Source organism: Hemicordylus capensis, chromosome 3 (genome assembly GCF_027244095.1).
Source record: "Hemicordylus capensis ecotype Gifberg chromosome 3, rHemCap1.1.pri, whole genome shotgun sequence".
Classification (NCBI taxonomy): domain Eukaryota; kingdom Metazoa; phylum Chordata; class Lepidosauria; order Squamata; family Cordylidae; genus Hemicordylus; species Hemicordylus capensis.
Window position 1 is genome coordinate 353606831 of NC_069659.1, and position 15575 is coordinate 353622405.

The window sequence follows — 15575 nt, forward strand, 5'->3', positions numbered from 1 at the left end:
GGAGTGGTGCATCCGCATACAGCGGCTGGGGGCGGGGTCTCTGCACTGGCGCATAGACCATATGTATAGAAGACAGAGACCACGTCAAAGAACCTCTGAAACTGAAAGTTGGGAAATTTAGGACCGACAAGCAGAAGTAATTTTTCACAGAGTGCATAATTGATCTATGGGATGTGGTGATGGCCACCAGTCAGGATGGCTTTAAAAGGGGCTTAGACAGATTCATGGAGGACAGGTCGATCAATAGCTACTAGTCTGGTGGCTGTGGGCCACCTCCAGCCTCAGAGTCAGGATGCCTCTCAATACCAGTTGCAGGGCAGCAACAGCAGGAGAAAGGGTATGTACATACCTCTTACCTGTGGGCTCCCCTAGCTAAAAGCAGGGCTGTCACTAGGTTCTATGGGCAAGAATCATTTGTGGGAGACCCCCACCCCCGCTGATGTGCTGCAGTACAAAGCCCTCAGAAGACAGGCAATCGCCCCTCCAGCTCCGACCTTCAGACAGGCCTGGCTAGAAACATCACTCAGGAAGTGCCCATGCACACACCCACCCCCAGAAGTTTAGGAAACATCACCCAGCTTTGATGGAGAGAAAACACTTAAGATCTTCTCATCATTGTACCCCTCCAAAAAAGAATAAGCACCCCTAGTCTTTCTGAACAAATCAGCTACAGCAGATTCTCCTACGAGCAAAGCTCTCACACACTCAAATCTCTGCCACAGAGACTATCAATATACTTGAAAGCAAGGAAATAAGGGGCAGGCAGCATGGTGCTTTTAAGAACACAGGAACAGCCCTGCTGGATCAGGCCCAAGGCCTATCTAGTCCAGCATCCTGTTTCCTACAGTGGCCCACCAGCTGCATCTGGGGAATCCACAGGCAAGAGGTTGAGGGCACAACCTCTCTCCTGCTGTTGCTCCCCAGCAACTGGTATTTAGAGGCATCATGCTTCTGAGGCTGGAGGTGGCCTATAGTCCTCAGACTAGTAGCCATAGATAGACCTGGCCTCCATGCATTTATCTAATTCCTGTCCAGCCATGAAGCTCACTAGGTGGTCCCGGGGAGAGGGGAGTGGCTATCTTCAGCACCCAATCTGCCTTGCAGGATTATTGTGTGGGAACATTTGATCAATGAATGTGAGAAAAAGCAACAGAAACTGTTTAGAGCATGAGGCGTTTCCACGTGCCAGGTGTGAGCAGAGCACCTGCATCAGATGTTTCCTGAGGGTCAGTGAAACCAAACAGCCCTTAAAAACTTGAATGAATTCTCACAGAAGACCTTGTCAGCGATGGAGAAGCATTTCCCCCACCACAGGAAATGCTCTCAGCCCTTGTCCTAAGAGGAAGGAAACCTGTCCTGCACTGTTAAAAGATGGACTTGGGAACTGAAATGCACAGCTTTGCTGAACACAGAACAGAAAGATGCTGGGTTGCCACAGCCATCTGTAGCCCCTCATTGGTCAAGAGATCAGTTGGTTCGTAGCTTACAAGCAAAATACCTCTCATCTGGGGTGGAGAGAGGACATGCACTTTGCGTCTTACTGAGGAAGCCCTCCTGAGGCAGCCATAAGGTGGGAAGGGGGCAGAAAACTTTTTTTGGAACAATGGTGCAAGGTTTTAAGAGAGCTCTCCCTCCTCACCACAGTCCTGAGGGCCGCCCCCCCAACCGCTATTTCCACTTGAAAAACAAAATGCACACACACAGAGGGGTCAATGACGGGATTCATCTCATGTCTACTTTGGCCCTTGGAGCCAAGGAGAGGCGCAGCATATTCAGCAGCTGTGCCTGCATTCAGAGGCTCTCCCAACTCCCACATGACTCCCAGATCCTGCAGAAAACTGGATGTGGCTCCATTGTAGTGTGAACAGAGGCCCAGCCAGCCTTGATGAGTAAAACTCCCCTGCACTATTAAAGGTGCCTGCAAACATGACTACCAGATCTCATCTGTTATCCTCACCACCCTCAACTGACCCTTCCCCTCAGAAATGATTACCAGGAAAATCTAGTGCAAACGATAGTTGCAGAGGGATAGGCGTCCTCCTCCACTGGGCCACATGGACAGCAAGAGCTGAAGAGATGAGATGGCCAGTCCACAGTCCAGTTATTTTGGTGGCTAATGTTCGTTCTTAAAACAAACAGCAGGTCCAATGTAAACAGCACCCCCTGCCTATGGAAAATATGCCACCAGGAAAATCCTGATGGCATATGATCTTATTGTCCCTAGTACACATGGGCGTAGTGTCCATTGGACGAGCGGGTGCAAATGTTCCAGGGACTGGAGGGTAAAGAGGCCCACAAGGGCCCCACCGCCCCGCCCCAGTGCACCCCCCCGCCCATGTGTACTATGTGCTTCTCCCCCCTCCCCAGCCGGTGTGAGGGCCTCCCCATTCCCTGGCTGGTGCACTGGCTTCTCTTGGGCCTGCGCACGGGCCTTCCCATTGAGTAGGTAGAGTGTCACATGCCGGGGAGAGAAGCCGGGGCGCTGAGAATCCCGCCCTCCACTGCCACTGCCACAGCCACAGGTAAATAGAGGAGGTAGTGCAGTGGTGGGGCTGGAAATAGGGGGCGTGGCTTTGATGCTGGGGCACACAGGGAGCCCCCCAAATAATGTGGTCCCTGGGCCGCCGGGAATCTCCCTATGCCCCTGGTAGTACACATGTATATTTTTTTCTGTTCCAGCATAGTCTGTACACTGCATCCTTTTAAACTGCAGTGCTGGCGGGGGGAACGCGGTGGGGGAAACATAGTAGGGGGAGAGCATCCTCCCCAGTCCTTAAAAAGGTATCTCCCCCCCCACACCCGGACCGCCGGTCTTTTGGACCTGTTCAGGGGCCTGTAAAAAGGCCTCCGAATAGGTTTGTGCACATCCCTAGAGCAAGTAGCAGCTCCAAGAAGGGGGACCCACATTCTCACCTGCTGCCCACCACAGTGATGAGGCACCCCCTTCTGAGTGGCCTCAGGAAAGTCACTCTCTCTCAGTCTAGGGCATAGCACAGAGATATTAGGAGAACAAAGTCACACAACCTCCCCAACGCCACTCCAAGTTCCCTGGAGGAAGGGTAGCTTTAAAATGCATGAAATACACCTGGACATTCAGCTGACCAGCTTTCAAAACTCACCTCGTCGTTATCTTCCTTCTCCTCGTCATCAGACTCAGCACTGTCATCCACTAGATCATCTAGAAGAAAAAAGGAAAAAAATTGAGGAAATGAGCACAGCTGTTTGCTTGCAGCTCACCAGACGTCTTTCCCCACCAGAAACACCTGAATCACAGAATTCTGGAAGAGCTGGAAGGGACCTTGGAGGCTTTCGAATCCAAACCCCTACTCCGTGCAGGAATTTTGGAACAGGAGCAGAACTCTACCTTCTTTGGGCACAATCCAGAGGGGAAGTGCTGCTGACATAATGAAGTACACGTACTTTGGGGCCCTGTGGGTACCCAGCAGGAGCCCTCTCCCAGCTCAATTAACTAACGAGTGTGCTGTTGTGAAAGAGCCCAAGAGGTCAGCATGTTCCCCACACTCTAGAAGCATTCAGAAAAACTGGAAACATGTCAGCAAGATCAGAAACTCTACAGACTCTTAGATCTCTTCTACAATAGTGCGTGTGTTAGTGGACTGCGGGAGTTGCATGAGGATTTCTGCAGTGTGCCCACAGGGGCTCAAAGCATGTGCAATTTGTTAGTCAGAATGCCAGTTACCAGGAACAGCCACAGGGATGAATGCTATGCTTGCATATATAGGAGTGTTTGCTCTGCCCTACTATAAAGGGAAATCGTCGTTTGAAGGCTACTTATTTGACCAGCTAGCAAGGGTTAAAATTTCCATAATTAGCAGGGATGTGCTGAATTCACAGCAAGTTGGTCATATGAAAAGCAATCGCCCGACTGCCTTGTGATGGGCTGAAACGCCACATCATGGAGGGAAATCTCCATGCTTAAGGCCGTAGTCCTATGCGCAGTTCACTGGAAGGATCGCCAACTAAAATTATCTTAACAGAATTTAAGTACACATGAGTACACAAGGTTACACTCATGCTGTAAGGCTGCAATCATACGCATCCTTACTCGTGGGGTTTCCTCTGAGATTAAGAAAAAGGCTGCCATTCTAAGCACACTTGACCAGAAGGAAGCCAAAATGAAATCAATAGGGCTTACTTCTTACTTAGACTTGTGCTATAAGAGAGTCATGTGAATTGACATGAAACTTCTCCACTTTTTCCTATCCTTTGTCCTAGAACAACACAAACATTTTTATAGCATTCTTGTGAAAGATTTGCAATCCGGATAATAACTGCATGTGTCTCTCTGACCTGATTTAAGTTGCTTGATAATAAACTCAATCTGCTGGATCATATCGGCATTTCCTTCCTCGATGTAGCACCGCAAAATGTCTTCCATTTCCTGGAGGAGTTGGAAAACAAGAGCTGTGTCAATGGTTCATAGGGGCGACCCCAGCACAGGGTCAGAGCACTAGTGGTGCACACTGCTGGTTTGGCTGTGGAAGGAGCACAGCAGTTCAAACAACTGCAGACATTCTGTTCTGTCCACCAGTAAGGACAGAGGAAAAGACGCTACCCACAACATCCACAGCAGACACATTTCTGCTGCCTAAACCAAACACAGAGTGATTTAAGACCGTCTCCCTGGACTGAAACATTAATAGAAGAGCTACTGTGATCCAGCGAAGAGTGCAATGAAGAAGCATTCCAGGTCTGGCTGGCTTCCAGCATCAGTTCCCCGCCTGTACAATGGAAACAGTTGTGTAGCAGCTGAATAAGATGAAAGTGACAAAGGAATATTTTTGCCTGCCCTTCCAGTCTATGCTGTCTCATAAGATCACAACAATTAAAAGTATTTCCTTGTCACTTTCCTCTGATTCAGCAATTCCACAACTATTTCCATTGTATAGGTGGGGAAAGGAGGCTGGGAGCCCGGCCTAGAACCCCAGCTCTAAAAGTACTGTGTGTGTTTATACTGGTTACAGCTAGAACACAAGGTACATACAGATCCCATAATAATACAATTACAGGGGGAAATTCCATCTGGCACACTGATCACGTATCCTGAATGAGTCATCTGCAAGTGACTGGCATGATTCCCCCACAAACCCCTTCACCTGGACACTCTAAGAATGCAGACGAATGTACTAAGACATCTGCAGGTTCAATAATACTTGTCAGTAGAAACACTGATCCCCATGCCTATTCTCTTTCATTAAGTGTTTGATTGTAAGTTTTGAGAGAATAAAGGATCATTCTCCTCTTCAGAAATGACTTCTTTATAAAAACTTACAATGCAATTCTATGCAAAGTGACCCACAAGTCCCAGAGACTGAAATGCTAACGATCACAGCGGATGAAGAATGAGAGCTCCATGGCAACTGCAGAGGACTTATCCTAGCTGCACATGATGCAGCGTGCAATGGGGAGAGCAAATTTTGGGGATCCTTCCTTCTCTTCAAGTGCCCTATGCCTTGCATAAATACATCCCTAAAGGTCATGCAGCCCTCAGGGACATACTTTTGAGCAGTGCAGAGCACCTCTGGGAGAAGGAGATATTGGAGGGGAGAAATTTACTCATCTCTCTTTACCCCGGAAGTGCTATGTGCCACCTGAAAATACATCCCTGAGGGCTGTGCAACTCTCAGGAACATATTTATGCAAGGCATAGGGCATTCTGGAGAGAAGGACAGATCCACGAAATTTGCCCTCCCTGCTTTACACTCCCTTCATAAGGAAGACTTCCACAGTATGTGCAGAGCTCTCAGTCCCATGCCCACTGCAGCAGTTAAGATGTCCAGCACTGTGTTCAATGGGATTTATTCCCAGGTACATAGGGTTGTAGCCTCCTTAGCCAAGGGTTTGCCCAAATGTCGGCTCAGTGGCTTGTCCAGTTAGCCAACCCTGCTGACTTCAGAAGAAGTCATTTACTTTGTTTAGCATTTATCTCCTTTTAACCCTAGTGTTTATCCTCGCAAAGAGAGATTTTTGTCCTATTTATTTCACTTCTTGGAGTGGTCAGATTTTTGTATTTAATTTCCATGATGTTTCATCAGGCTATATTGTATTATTCTCTGGAAAACACTTTTACACTGTGATTAGTACATCCTGAATATCTGAGAGTGAATGCGCACAAGAACAAAAAGGGTATGTGTAACAAGTCTGCCTGCAGGGCACTTATCTGCCTCCCACAATCTTCCTTATCACATACAAACTGAACAGCAACAGAGTCAGAACACCTTTATAAGGACTAACAGAAAAAAGTTAGAAAGCAGAGAGCTAGCTTTCACAGGACCCTTCATCAATGCTCAGTGCTGGGGATGTGCACGAACCTGCTCGGCGGCCCTTTTATGGGCCTCTGAACCGGTTCAAAAGACCAGTGGTTTCGCCAGTTCAAAGGTGGAGGGGATACCTTTAAGGACTGGGGAGGATGATCTGACCCCCCGCCACATTTCCCCCGCTGAAGCTGCAGTTTAAAACGGCCCAGCAGGGCAGCAGCGTACCTCCTTGCTGCCTCCCTGCCATTGCCTCCTCAGACCAGAAGTACCCGGTGCGCACTCGCGCACATCGCACTTGCTCGCTCACTCACCCGACATGCGCATGAGCAAGCGTGACCTGCACATGCACGCCGGGTACTTCTGGTCACTTCCAATCCAAGGAGGCAACGAGGTGGTAGGGAGGTATGCTGCTGCCCAGCTGGACCCTATTAAACTGCAATGCCAGTGGGGGGAAAGCACCTGGGGGGGGGGCAAGAGCACCCTCTCCAGTCCTTAAAGAGGCCCCCCCACCTTCGAGCTGCCCCCCACTGGTTCCTTTCACATCCCTACTCAGTGCTAAACAAATAAGCTGGAAAAACGGTGAAACAACCGCAAAAGCTAGACTGCCTTGTGGTTTTAGCTGGATGTAATAAAGGAATTATTATGACACTGTTCCAGTTCAGATTCAAACCTCCTGCCCACCCCACCCCCAATAATGGACCAACATATTTTTATGTATTTTTGCCGATAGTACAAGCCATTAGCATGGCTGTTACTCAGATGCTCAGAAGTTGCGTGTGTGGCAGGGATATAATAAGATTTTCTTCCTAGTTAATGGGACATCAAAGCTCCTCCTGGGGGTTTATTCTGATCGAGACAGAATTACAAACCTTTCCTCAAGAGATACAGGATGAGCTGATGATAAGAGGCAATTTAAAAACAAAGCCATTTGAACCACCAATCTAAAAACCCTGCTGTCATGTCTTCAGAGATAGCTTTTGAGAACAGACTAAGGAAGATAAGAATCAGAGCCAAGAACACAAACATTTATCAGGTTTACACTAAAACGGATTTTGTATAATGGCACAGACAGAGACAGAGCTAGCACAAATCAGGGTATTGTTATCTTCCCTGCTCATTGCTGCAGAAAGCAATTCATCAACTCTTCCTATTCACCATGAGGAGTCAGAGGGAGAGGAGACCAACAGATACCCTTCTCACAATGCCTTCCAGTTCCATTTATGTTCCCATTTATAGATAAGTTTTTTTTGTGAGGGATGAAACTGATTCAGGCTGGATCACATACGACATTGCAGTGCTTACTTAGTAAACCATGGGCAAGGTGCAGCTTTGGTCCAAACCCTTTTCTGTATTCCTCACTGGAGCTACAACTGTTTCCACAGAGGCAGACCGGTCCAAGTCCCACGTGGGAAGAAGCTCAGACCATGGGATGCTCACATTGACAGTGCGTTTATGCTATAACTACGCCATTTGCTTATTTAAGGCACTACCGCTGAGGAAGCCCCTCTAATTGTGGGATTCTTTCACCCCAGAATTAAATCTAATTGAGGCATCAATCTGATGGACTCATCCTTAGGAGTAAGTCCCATGGAAGTTAGTGGAACTGACTTCTGAGTAAATATGCTTAGGATAGAACTATTAGTTATCCATGGAAGACTGATATAATTTAAAAATATTAGTATGCTGCCTTTCTGCCAAACAGCATGCAACATGGCCTAATAAAATTCCATTAAAAATACAAAGTACCATTTAAAAAAGAATAGCAGATGGAACACACAATTATAAATACAAGCAATCAATTCAATAAGCAGCCTGTAAAAACCATTTAGGGACCAAACCAGGCTGTGGTGAAACCCAGACCTCCATCTCAGCGTAGGCTCTGGATGGGGACATTCCTCACCTTAGCTGCTGAATGAGTGCAAATCTTTGCCTCTTGTTCTGGAAGGGGCTAAGCTATCATGGTACATAGTCTTAATTTCTTTTTTATAATGGTAAATCGGTCCAGATCAGACTCACCTTTAGACATGTAAATCAAGACCCATTTAGGAGCGGGGTGGGGGGGGGGACGGGGACATTAAGTTTGGAGGAAAAATCTTCACTTTAGATTGGCCTGAGACTTATGTTACATCAGATGTGGCGACTTTTCTCATTGGACCCAATGTGGAACCTTCCCCCTCTTTAACCCCTATAGCACCTTTAACCCGCATGGCAAAGAAGCGGTTCTTTTCTGCACACATTTCTTCTGCAAATTCATGTCCAGCTTAGTTGTCTAGGGTTGTGAGGGGGCTAGTATGTACCTCCTTTCCCCTTGAATTTAAATTTGGAACCATCGCTCACTCTCTGTAACATTTTAAATGACTTTTTTGCGGATAAAGTCTCTCAGATTCGGGCCAAGCTGGATTCAACAGTTACTGCAGTCTATTGTGGAAGTGTCCAGCAACTCCTCTCATGGGGTTAGATCGGATCATTTTCAGTTTGTGACTCCTGAGGAAGTGGACAAATTGCTTTGGACTGTACGTACTACAACCTGTTCTTTTGACCCTTGATCAACTTGGCTTATCTCATCTGATATATTATCAGAGAGGGTCTGGTAAATATTATAAATGCTTCTCTGAGGGAGGGCAGGATGCCTTCTTGGTCTTAAGGAGACTATTAGACCACTTTTGAAGAAAAGTACACTGGATCCCTCAGAGTTAGCTAATTACAGACCTGTTACTAATATTCCATCATTGGGCAAAGTGGTTGAGCGGGTGGTAGCCTCTCAGCTCCAGGCAGTTTTGGATGAGGCAGATTATCTAGACCCATTTCAAACTGGCTTTTGTGTGGGCTATGGGGTTGAGACTACCTTGGTCGGCCTGATGGATGATCTCCAATCGGCTAGGGACAGAGGGAGTGAGACTCTGCTGATCCTTTTGGATCTCTCTGCAGCTTTCGATACCATTGACCACAGTATCCTCCTGGACCGTCTGAAGGAGGTGGGATTGGGTGGCACTATGTTACAGTGGTTCCACTCCTACCTCTCTGGCAGGTTTCAGATGGTGTGACTTGGAGACTGTTGTTCCACTAAGCGAGAACTGAAGTGTGGAGTTCCACAGGCTCCATACTGTCTCCAATGCTCTTTAACATCTACATGAAACCGCTGGGGGAGATCATCAGGAGGTTTGATGCTGGGCATTATCAATATGCTGATGACACCCAGATCTACTTCAACATGCCGACCTCATCAGGAAATGGCATATCTTCCCTAAATGCCTGCCTGGAGGCAGTAATGGGCTGGGTGAGTCAACTGAAGTTGAATCCAAACAAGATGGAGGTACTGACTGTGGGGGCCCGGGGCCCAATAAATTGTTTAGATCTGCCTGTTCTGGATGGGGTTACACTCCCCCTGAAAGATCAGGTATGTATCTTGGGAGTGCTCCTGGACCCAAAGCTCTCCCTGGTTTCTCAGGCTGAGGCGGTGGCGAGGAACGCGCTTTATCAGCTTTGGCCAATACATCAGCTACATCCATTTCTAGAAGCAAATGACCTTAAAACAGTGGTACATATGCTGGTAACCTCCACACTTGACTACTGTAATGTGCTCTATGTGGGGCTGCCTTTGTATGTAGTCCAGAAACTACAATTTGTACAGAACTGGTCTCTGGGACAACACGAAGGGACCACATAACACCAGTTTTGAAAGAACTGCATTGGCTGCCGATATGTTTCTGGGTGAAATACAAAATGCTGGTTCTTACCTATAAACCCCTTAACGGCTTATAACTAGTTTTAATATCTATTTGCTGCTATTTTTATTTTTATGTATTTTAATTTGTAACTTTTAAATATTTTAAATTTGTACACCGCCTAGAGATGTACATATCAGGCGGTATAGAAATACGATAGATAGATAGATACTGGGGCCGAAGGCTAACAAATGTCAGTGATGTAGTCACAAATTCAGAAGTGCAGACACTCTCTGTGGCAGCCCCCATAGCCATAGCTACACCCACCCTCACAGCCATGCTCATCCTAATGGCCACAGCCCATTGTTGGCCATTTAGAAATGCAACGCATTCCTCCATGGCCAATGCATTCCATGGAGTCTGCCGAAGAAACCAGTGCATTTCAGTGGGCATTCCCAGTCATTTATTTTAGGATGTCCTGACACTAGCCCACTGTAGGACTTGCCTGCTGACAGTCCCAGATTCAATCCCTGGCAGCAGGAAAGACTGCCGCCTGAAACCATGTTATGGCCACTGCCAGTCAGTGTAGCCGATACTGAGCTAAACAGACAAAGGGTCTGACTCAGTATGACAGCTTCCCATGTTCCTAAGAAAGGAAGAATGGTAATAAACAGTTGGGATAGCAAAAGCAGCACAGAACTACTATGTAGAATGTCAAGGGCTTTGCATCTCTGCTGAGACCCTGGTGTGAAAAAAGTGCCAGGATTGCATCCCTGCAGCACAACACCACTGCTAACAGTTTGTCACGCTACCGGGAGAGGGGGTCCAAAAGGGAGACACTGCAGGGATCAGTGCTCTCTCAGCCAAGGACCTACCTAACTGCTGGACTAAGGTAAAAGTCAGTGTTAATTTTTTTAACTATTTTGCTCCTTAATGTCTGTGCATATTTCTTTACTTCAATTTCTCCTGCAATTCCTCGTTCTGTGCAAGTCTTATTTTCTGAATAAGTTTCATATATTTAGAAGTGGCTTCAGTCTGATTTTTAAAAGGTTCTAAAGGGTTAGTTGTAAAATTCTTTCCCATGTGTCTCGCAAGGTTATGTGCTAGCTCTGGGTTCTGTGGACGCTAGCTGTACAGTGCCAGTAAGTCCGAACAGATCTAGCGTTTGTGGAAGCTGTGTCTGAACCTGGTCAGAGGCGCTAGATGAGTCTTCAACTGATGGCATCCTACTTTGAAGGAACAACACACTCCTAAATTGGGAGCAGAGCAACCTCTCTAATAAGGGGAGACCCCAGGAAAATGTACTTCAGCACCCCAGCATGGCACACAAGTAGGAATGTGAGAACTGGCTTGAGGTTGAGCTGATTCACCCTCGAGCCGGACCAGGCCCAGTTCAGGGCCAGTCTGGGGTTCTAAAGTGTTTAGTTTATTTTTAAAATTACCACCGGGTTCGGCAGCCTCCATGGGGTGCTGCTGCGGCAGGGTCTCCGGGGGCTCCCTCCTGCCGCCAGCCTCCCTCCAATCTTCCATGGGCTAGTTCATCCCATTTGGGGGGCATTTCGGCCCTCTCTGTAGTTGTGGCAGCCATTTTGGAGGCTTCTGTGCATGTGCCCTGGCCATTTGCGTCCCTGGCCACACAAATGACCAGGGAACATGTGCAGCTGCCTCCAAAATGGCCACTATAACCACGGAAAGAGTCGAACCGGCCCATAGACGTCTGGGGGGGAGGCCGGTGGGGGAAGGGAGAACTGCCAGAGAACCACCCCACCATGGCTGCAGCAGCACACACACCCCTGGAGGCCACCGAACCCTGTAATCAGTTTTTTTTAAAAAAAATGTTACACTTAAATCCCTGAACCAGCTCGTATTTGAGCCGAGCTGGAGTTTTAGTTCAGGATGCCAAAACCAAATGTGCCCGGTCCTGTTCGAGTCTGGTTTGGACTTGAACCAAACCCAGCAAACCAGTTTTGTGCACACCCCTACAGATAAGCACAGTGAAGCAAGCCAAACTCTACAATAGGGATGTGCACAAATTGTGAGTCAAAGCATGATTTGCAGCACATCCCCAGCACCTTTAAAATGGAGAGCATATTTACTGACCATGCAAATGGTTGATGAGCATGATTGTAGTCCAACAGCATATGGAGGACCCAACATTGAGAACCCCTGAATTAAATTAAGCCACCAAAAGGAACTACCAAAAGCGTGAAAAAGAAGACAGGTGCCTAAAAGATAGTAAGAAAAATGCCAGGAGAGAATTCCACAATCTGTGCAAACACAGAGAAGGCTGGTAGTCATCTGCCAAACCTCTCAGCTGAGGGCACTTGGAAAGGAGCCTCTGTTGATGATCACAGTTGCCAGGCAGGTATATACAGGAGCAGGCAATGTTTCAAGTACCCTGGTCACAGGCTGCAAGAGTCAGGGAAACCCAAGTGGATCCATGTTAAAAGAACAGTGTGGGATTTGGAATAACAGCTTCAGTCCTCCTAGACACAAAGATTTGGCTAGAGTGTACCAATGGAAAAAAACATGGGTTAATCATTCCCAATGTGACATATGGAAAGGAAGCAGCCAATACAAAAGGAAAAATAGTTATATTGGAAGTAATTTCAGCATGTAAATGAAACAGAAGCCAAGTATGGAAATTCCTCTGAGGGTAGAAATAGGCCCCCTTCCCATGTACACTAAGCAGCATGGGATCACACCCTGGAAAAGATGCAGCTTCCATGCTGGTAGGTGTGCTGTTTGCATAAGCAGCCCTGCAAGGGGGCCTGAGATGTAATGATATGAAAAACAAATATCCCACTGTGACCTGGAACCCTTTTCAGGACTGAAAAATACTACTAAAACCCCCAAATATAGGTACCTAAAACAAGGCAATTTTGTGTGAGTTTTAAATCAGTGGGGAAAAAGAGTAAATTTTCAGCAATTTTGGTCAAACTTTAATGAATAGTTTATGCTTTGAAAAGTAAGATATTGAAGGTGGTGTGTTTTTCTCGCTTTCCATCCTCCCACCCACCCGTTCTCCTGCATTGTATCTTATTAGCTTTAAGCTATGTTTAAGGGATTTTTCTTTTTCTGTTATTTTCACATGAATTGTTACTATCCTTGATCATGTTTATGCATGTAATTCTACTGCAATAAAAGGAAAAATAATAAATGGTTTCATTGAGCCCTTTGGGGAGGTTTCTCTCCCCTTTATTGTGTACAAAGAGAAATAAACTACTGCCCAGAGCTTCTCACCATTGCTCGAGCTTCCTCTCGTATGGATGGAATAGCAAGGATGCTGTAAAGAGCCCCATTCACATATGGATGTATCTGTTGGGGAAAGGCATGTTAACGGGGAAAATACATTTTTAACCAGCAGAAACTCTAATGCCCTCTGCTGTCCTAAGCCCCTCAAGAATAACTTCATCAGTAATGCTTTTCCTACTTCCATGAACCTCCACTGACTCTCCCCTATTACACTCTGTTTTCACTGCTGCTTTTAACTGCTGTTTAGTTACTGTGTAATTTGCATAGCTACACTGTGATTTTGTTGTGTTTTCCACCTCTTTTGTAAATGACTCTGGAAACATGGCTGAGAGGCAGAATAAAGACCACTTAGATCAAGGGTTCTCTAACTTGGGACCCCTGATGCTGTTGGGCTACAGCTCCCACCATCATCCCCGGCCATAATGGGAGTTGTAGTCCAACAACATCTGGGGACCCCAGTTTGACAGCCTCCAAACTAAATCAATCAACCAAAGAACTAAATTTTGTTTAAAAAAACAGAACCAAAAAAATGCTTTAAAAAAAAGAATAGCTAAGAGTGTGAGATGTGAACTGGGAAGTTCCCAGATCCAAATTCACTCCTGCTACAAAACTCACAAGGCAGCTTCACCAGCTCTCACCTTCAAGCCCCCACCTGTAAATATGGGGAAGGCGGGGGAGATTGGTGAACCTGCCCTGCCCGACAGAAGTACTGGATAAAACAAGGATAGGAGGCCCTTTGAACCTGTTGTTTTAGTTATATTGATGTACACTTTCCTACAGATTGTTCTCAAAATAATTTACATTAGAAGTCAAAACAAGGCATCATAAAAACATAGAAGCTAACAACATACAAGAATCAGCAGCCAGCAATGTAGGAACCTGACTCCCAAAGGCACAGCAGGATAAAGATGTCTTTGCCTGGCTCATAAGAACATAAGAACAGCCCTGCTGGATCAGACCCACGGCCCATCTAGTCCAGCATCCTGTTTCGCACAGTGGCCCACCAGATGCCACAGATAGGAGTTGAGGGCGTGCCCTCTCTCCTGCCATTACTGCCCTGCAACTGGTACTCAGAGGCATCCTGCCTTTGAGGCTGGAGATGGCCCACAGCCCTCCGACTAGTAGCCATTTATAGACCTCTCCTCCATGAAGTCATCCAAACCCCTCTTAAAGCCATCCAGGTTGTTGGCTGTCACCACATCTTGTGGCAGAGAGTTCCACAAGTGGATCACACGTTGTGTGAAAAAGTACTTCCGTTTGTTGGTCCTAGACCTCCTGGCAATCAATTTCATGGAGTGACCCCTGGTTCTAGTGTTGTGTGAGAGGGAAAAGAATCTCTCTCTCTCCACTTTCTCCACTCCATGCATGATTTTATAGACCTCTGTCATGTCTCCCCACAGTCGTCTTTTTTCTAAACTAAAAAGCCCCAAGTGTTGTAGTCTTGCCTCATAAGAAAGGTGCTCCAGGCCCCTGATCATCTTGGTTGCCCTCTTCTGCACCTTTTCCATTTTCACAATGTCCTTTTTAAGATGTGGTGACCAGAATTGTACGCAGTACTCCAAGTGTGGTCGCACCATAGTTTTGTATAAGGGCATTATAATGTTAGCCGTTTTATTTTCAATCCCCTTCCTAATGATCCCTAGCATGGAATTGGCCTTTTTCACAGCTGCCGCACATTGAATACACACTTTCAACGCGCTGTCCACCACAACCCCAAGATCCCTCTCCTGGTCCGTCACCGACAGCTCCAAAAGGAAACAAATGAGGCAGACCCCAGACTTCACAGGAAAAGGCATTCCACAGCACTCGGGCCTCCCAGTTGATGGCAATCAAGCATCCAAATGATAGTACTTGAGGCAGAGCTTCAGTGGCTCATCTTAATCTCTGAGGGATCCTAAGGGAGAAGGTGCTTCCTGACCCAGTCCACTGAAAGGTCAAAAGCAACACCATGGATTGGGCCCAGAAAGAGACTGGAAGCCAATGAAGCTGGGTTTTTGGGGTTTTTTAAATGTAATGTGGCCATGCTGCTTTACACCCATCCAGTCAGGCAACCACATCCTGAATAGGGGTGTGCACGGAACCGCAGAGCTGCGGTCCGGCACTGGGGTGGGGGGTTCCATTAAGGGCGGAGGAGGGTTTACTTACCCCTCCCGCACTTTCCCCATTCCGGCGCCGTATTTACTTTACAAATCGGGCAGCAGGATACCTCCCTGCCGCCCCTTTCCCCACTGGGCTCCTTTTAGAAATCGGGCGGCAGGATACTTCCCTGCCACCCATTTCCCTGCTTGGCTGCAAAAGGCTTCTTAAAGCCTTTTGCAGCCAAGCCTGGAAATGGGCAGCAGGGAGGTATCCTGCCACCCAATTTAAAAAGAACAAT

At 47.0% G+C, this 15575-nt stretch overlaps 1 protein-coding gene across 7 annotated transcripts in view; it reads right to left on the reverse strand.

Annotated features, from left to right (window-relative positions):
• ARMC9 (armadillo repeat containing 9) overlaps nt 1-15575 on the reverse strand; it is a 129809-nt gene that overhangs the window by 46677 nt on the left and 67557 nt on the right. For all 7 annotated transcript variants that reach the window (XM_053306966.1, XM_053306962.1, XM_053306963.1 and 4 more), the window contains 3 exons: nt 13187-13261; nt 4312-4402; nt 3120-3178 (listed from right to left, as the gene is read on the reverse strand). In XM_053306966.1, coding sequence (XP_053162941.1) covers nt 3120-3178; nt 4312-4402; nt 13187-13261 — 225 coding nt within the window. The remainder of the gene's footprint in view (nt 1-3119; nt 3179-4311; nt 4403-13186; nt 13262-15575) is intronic.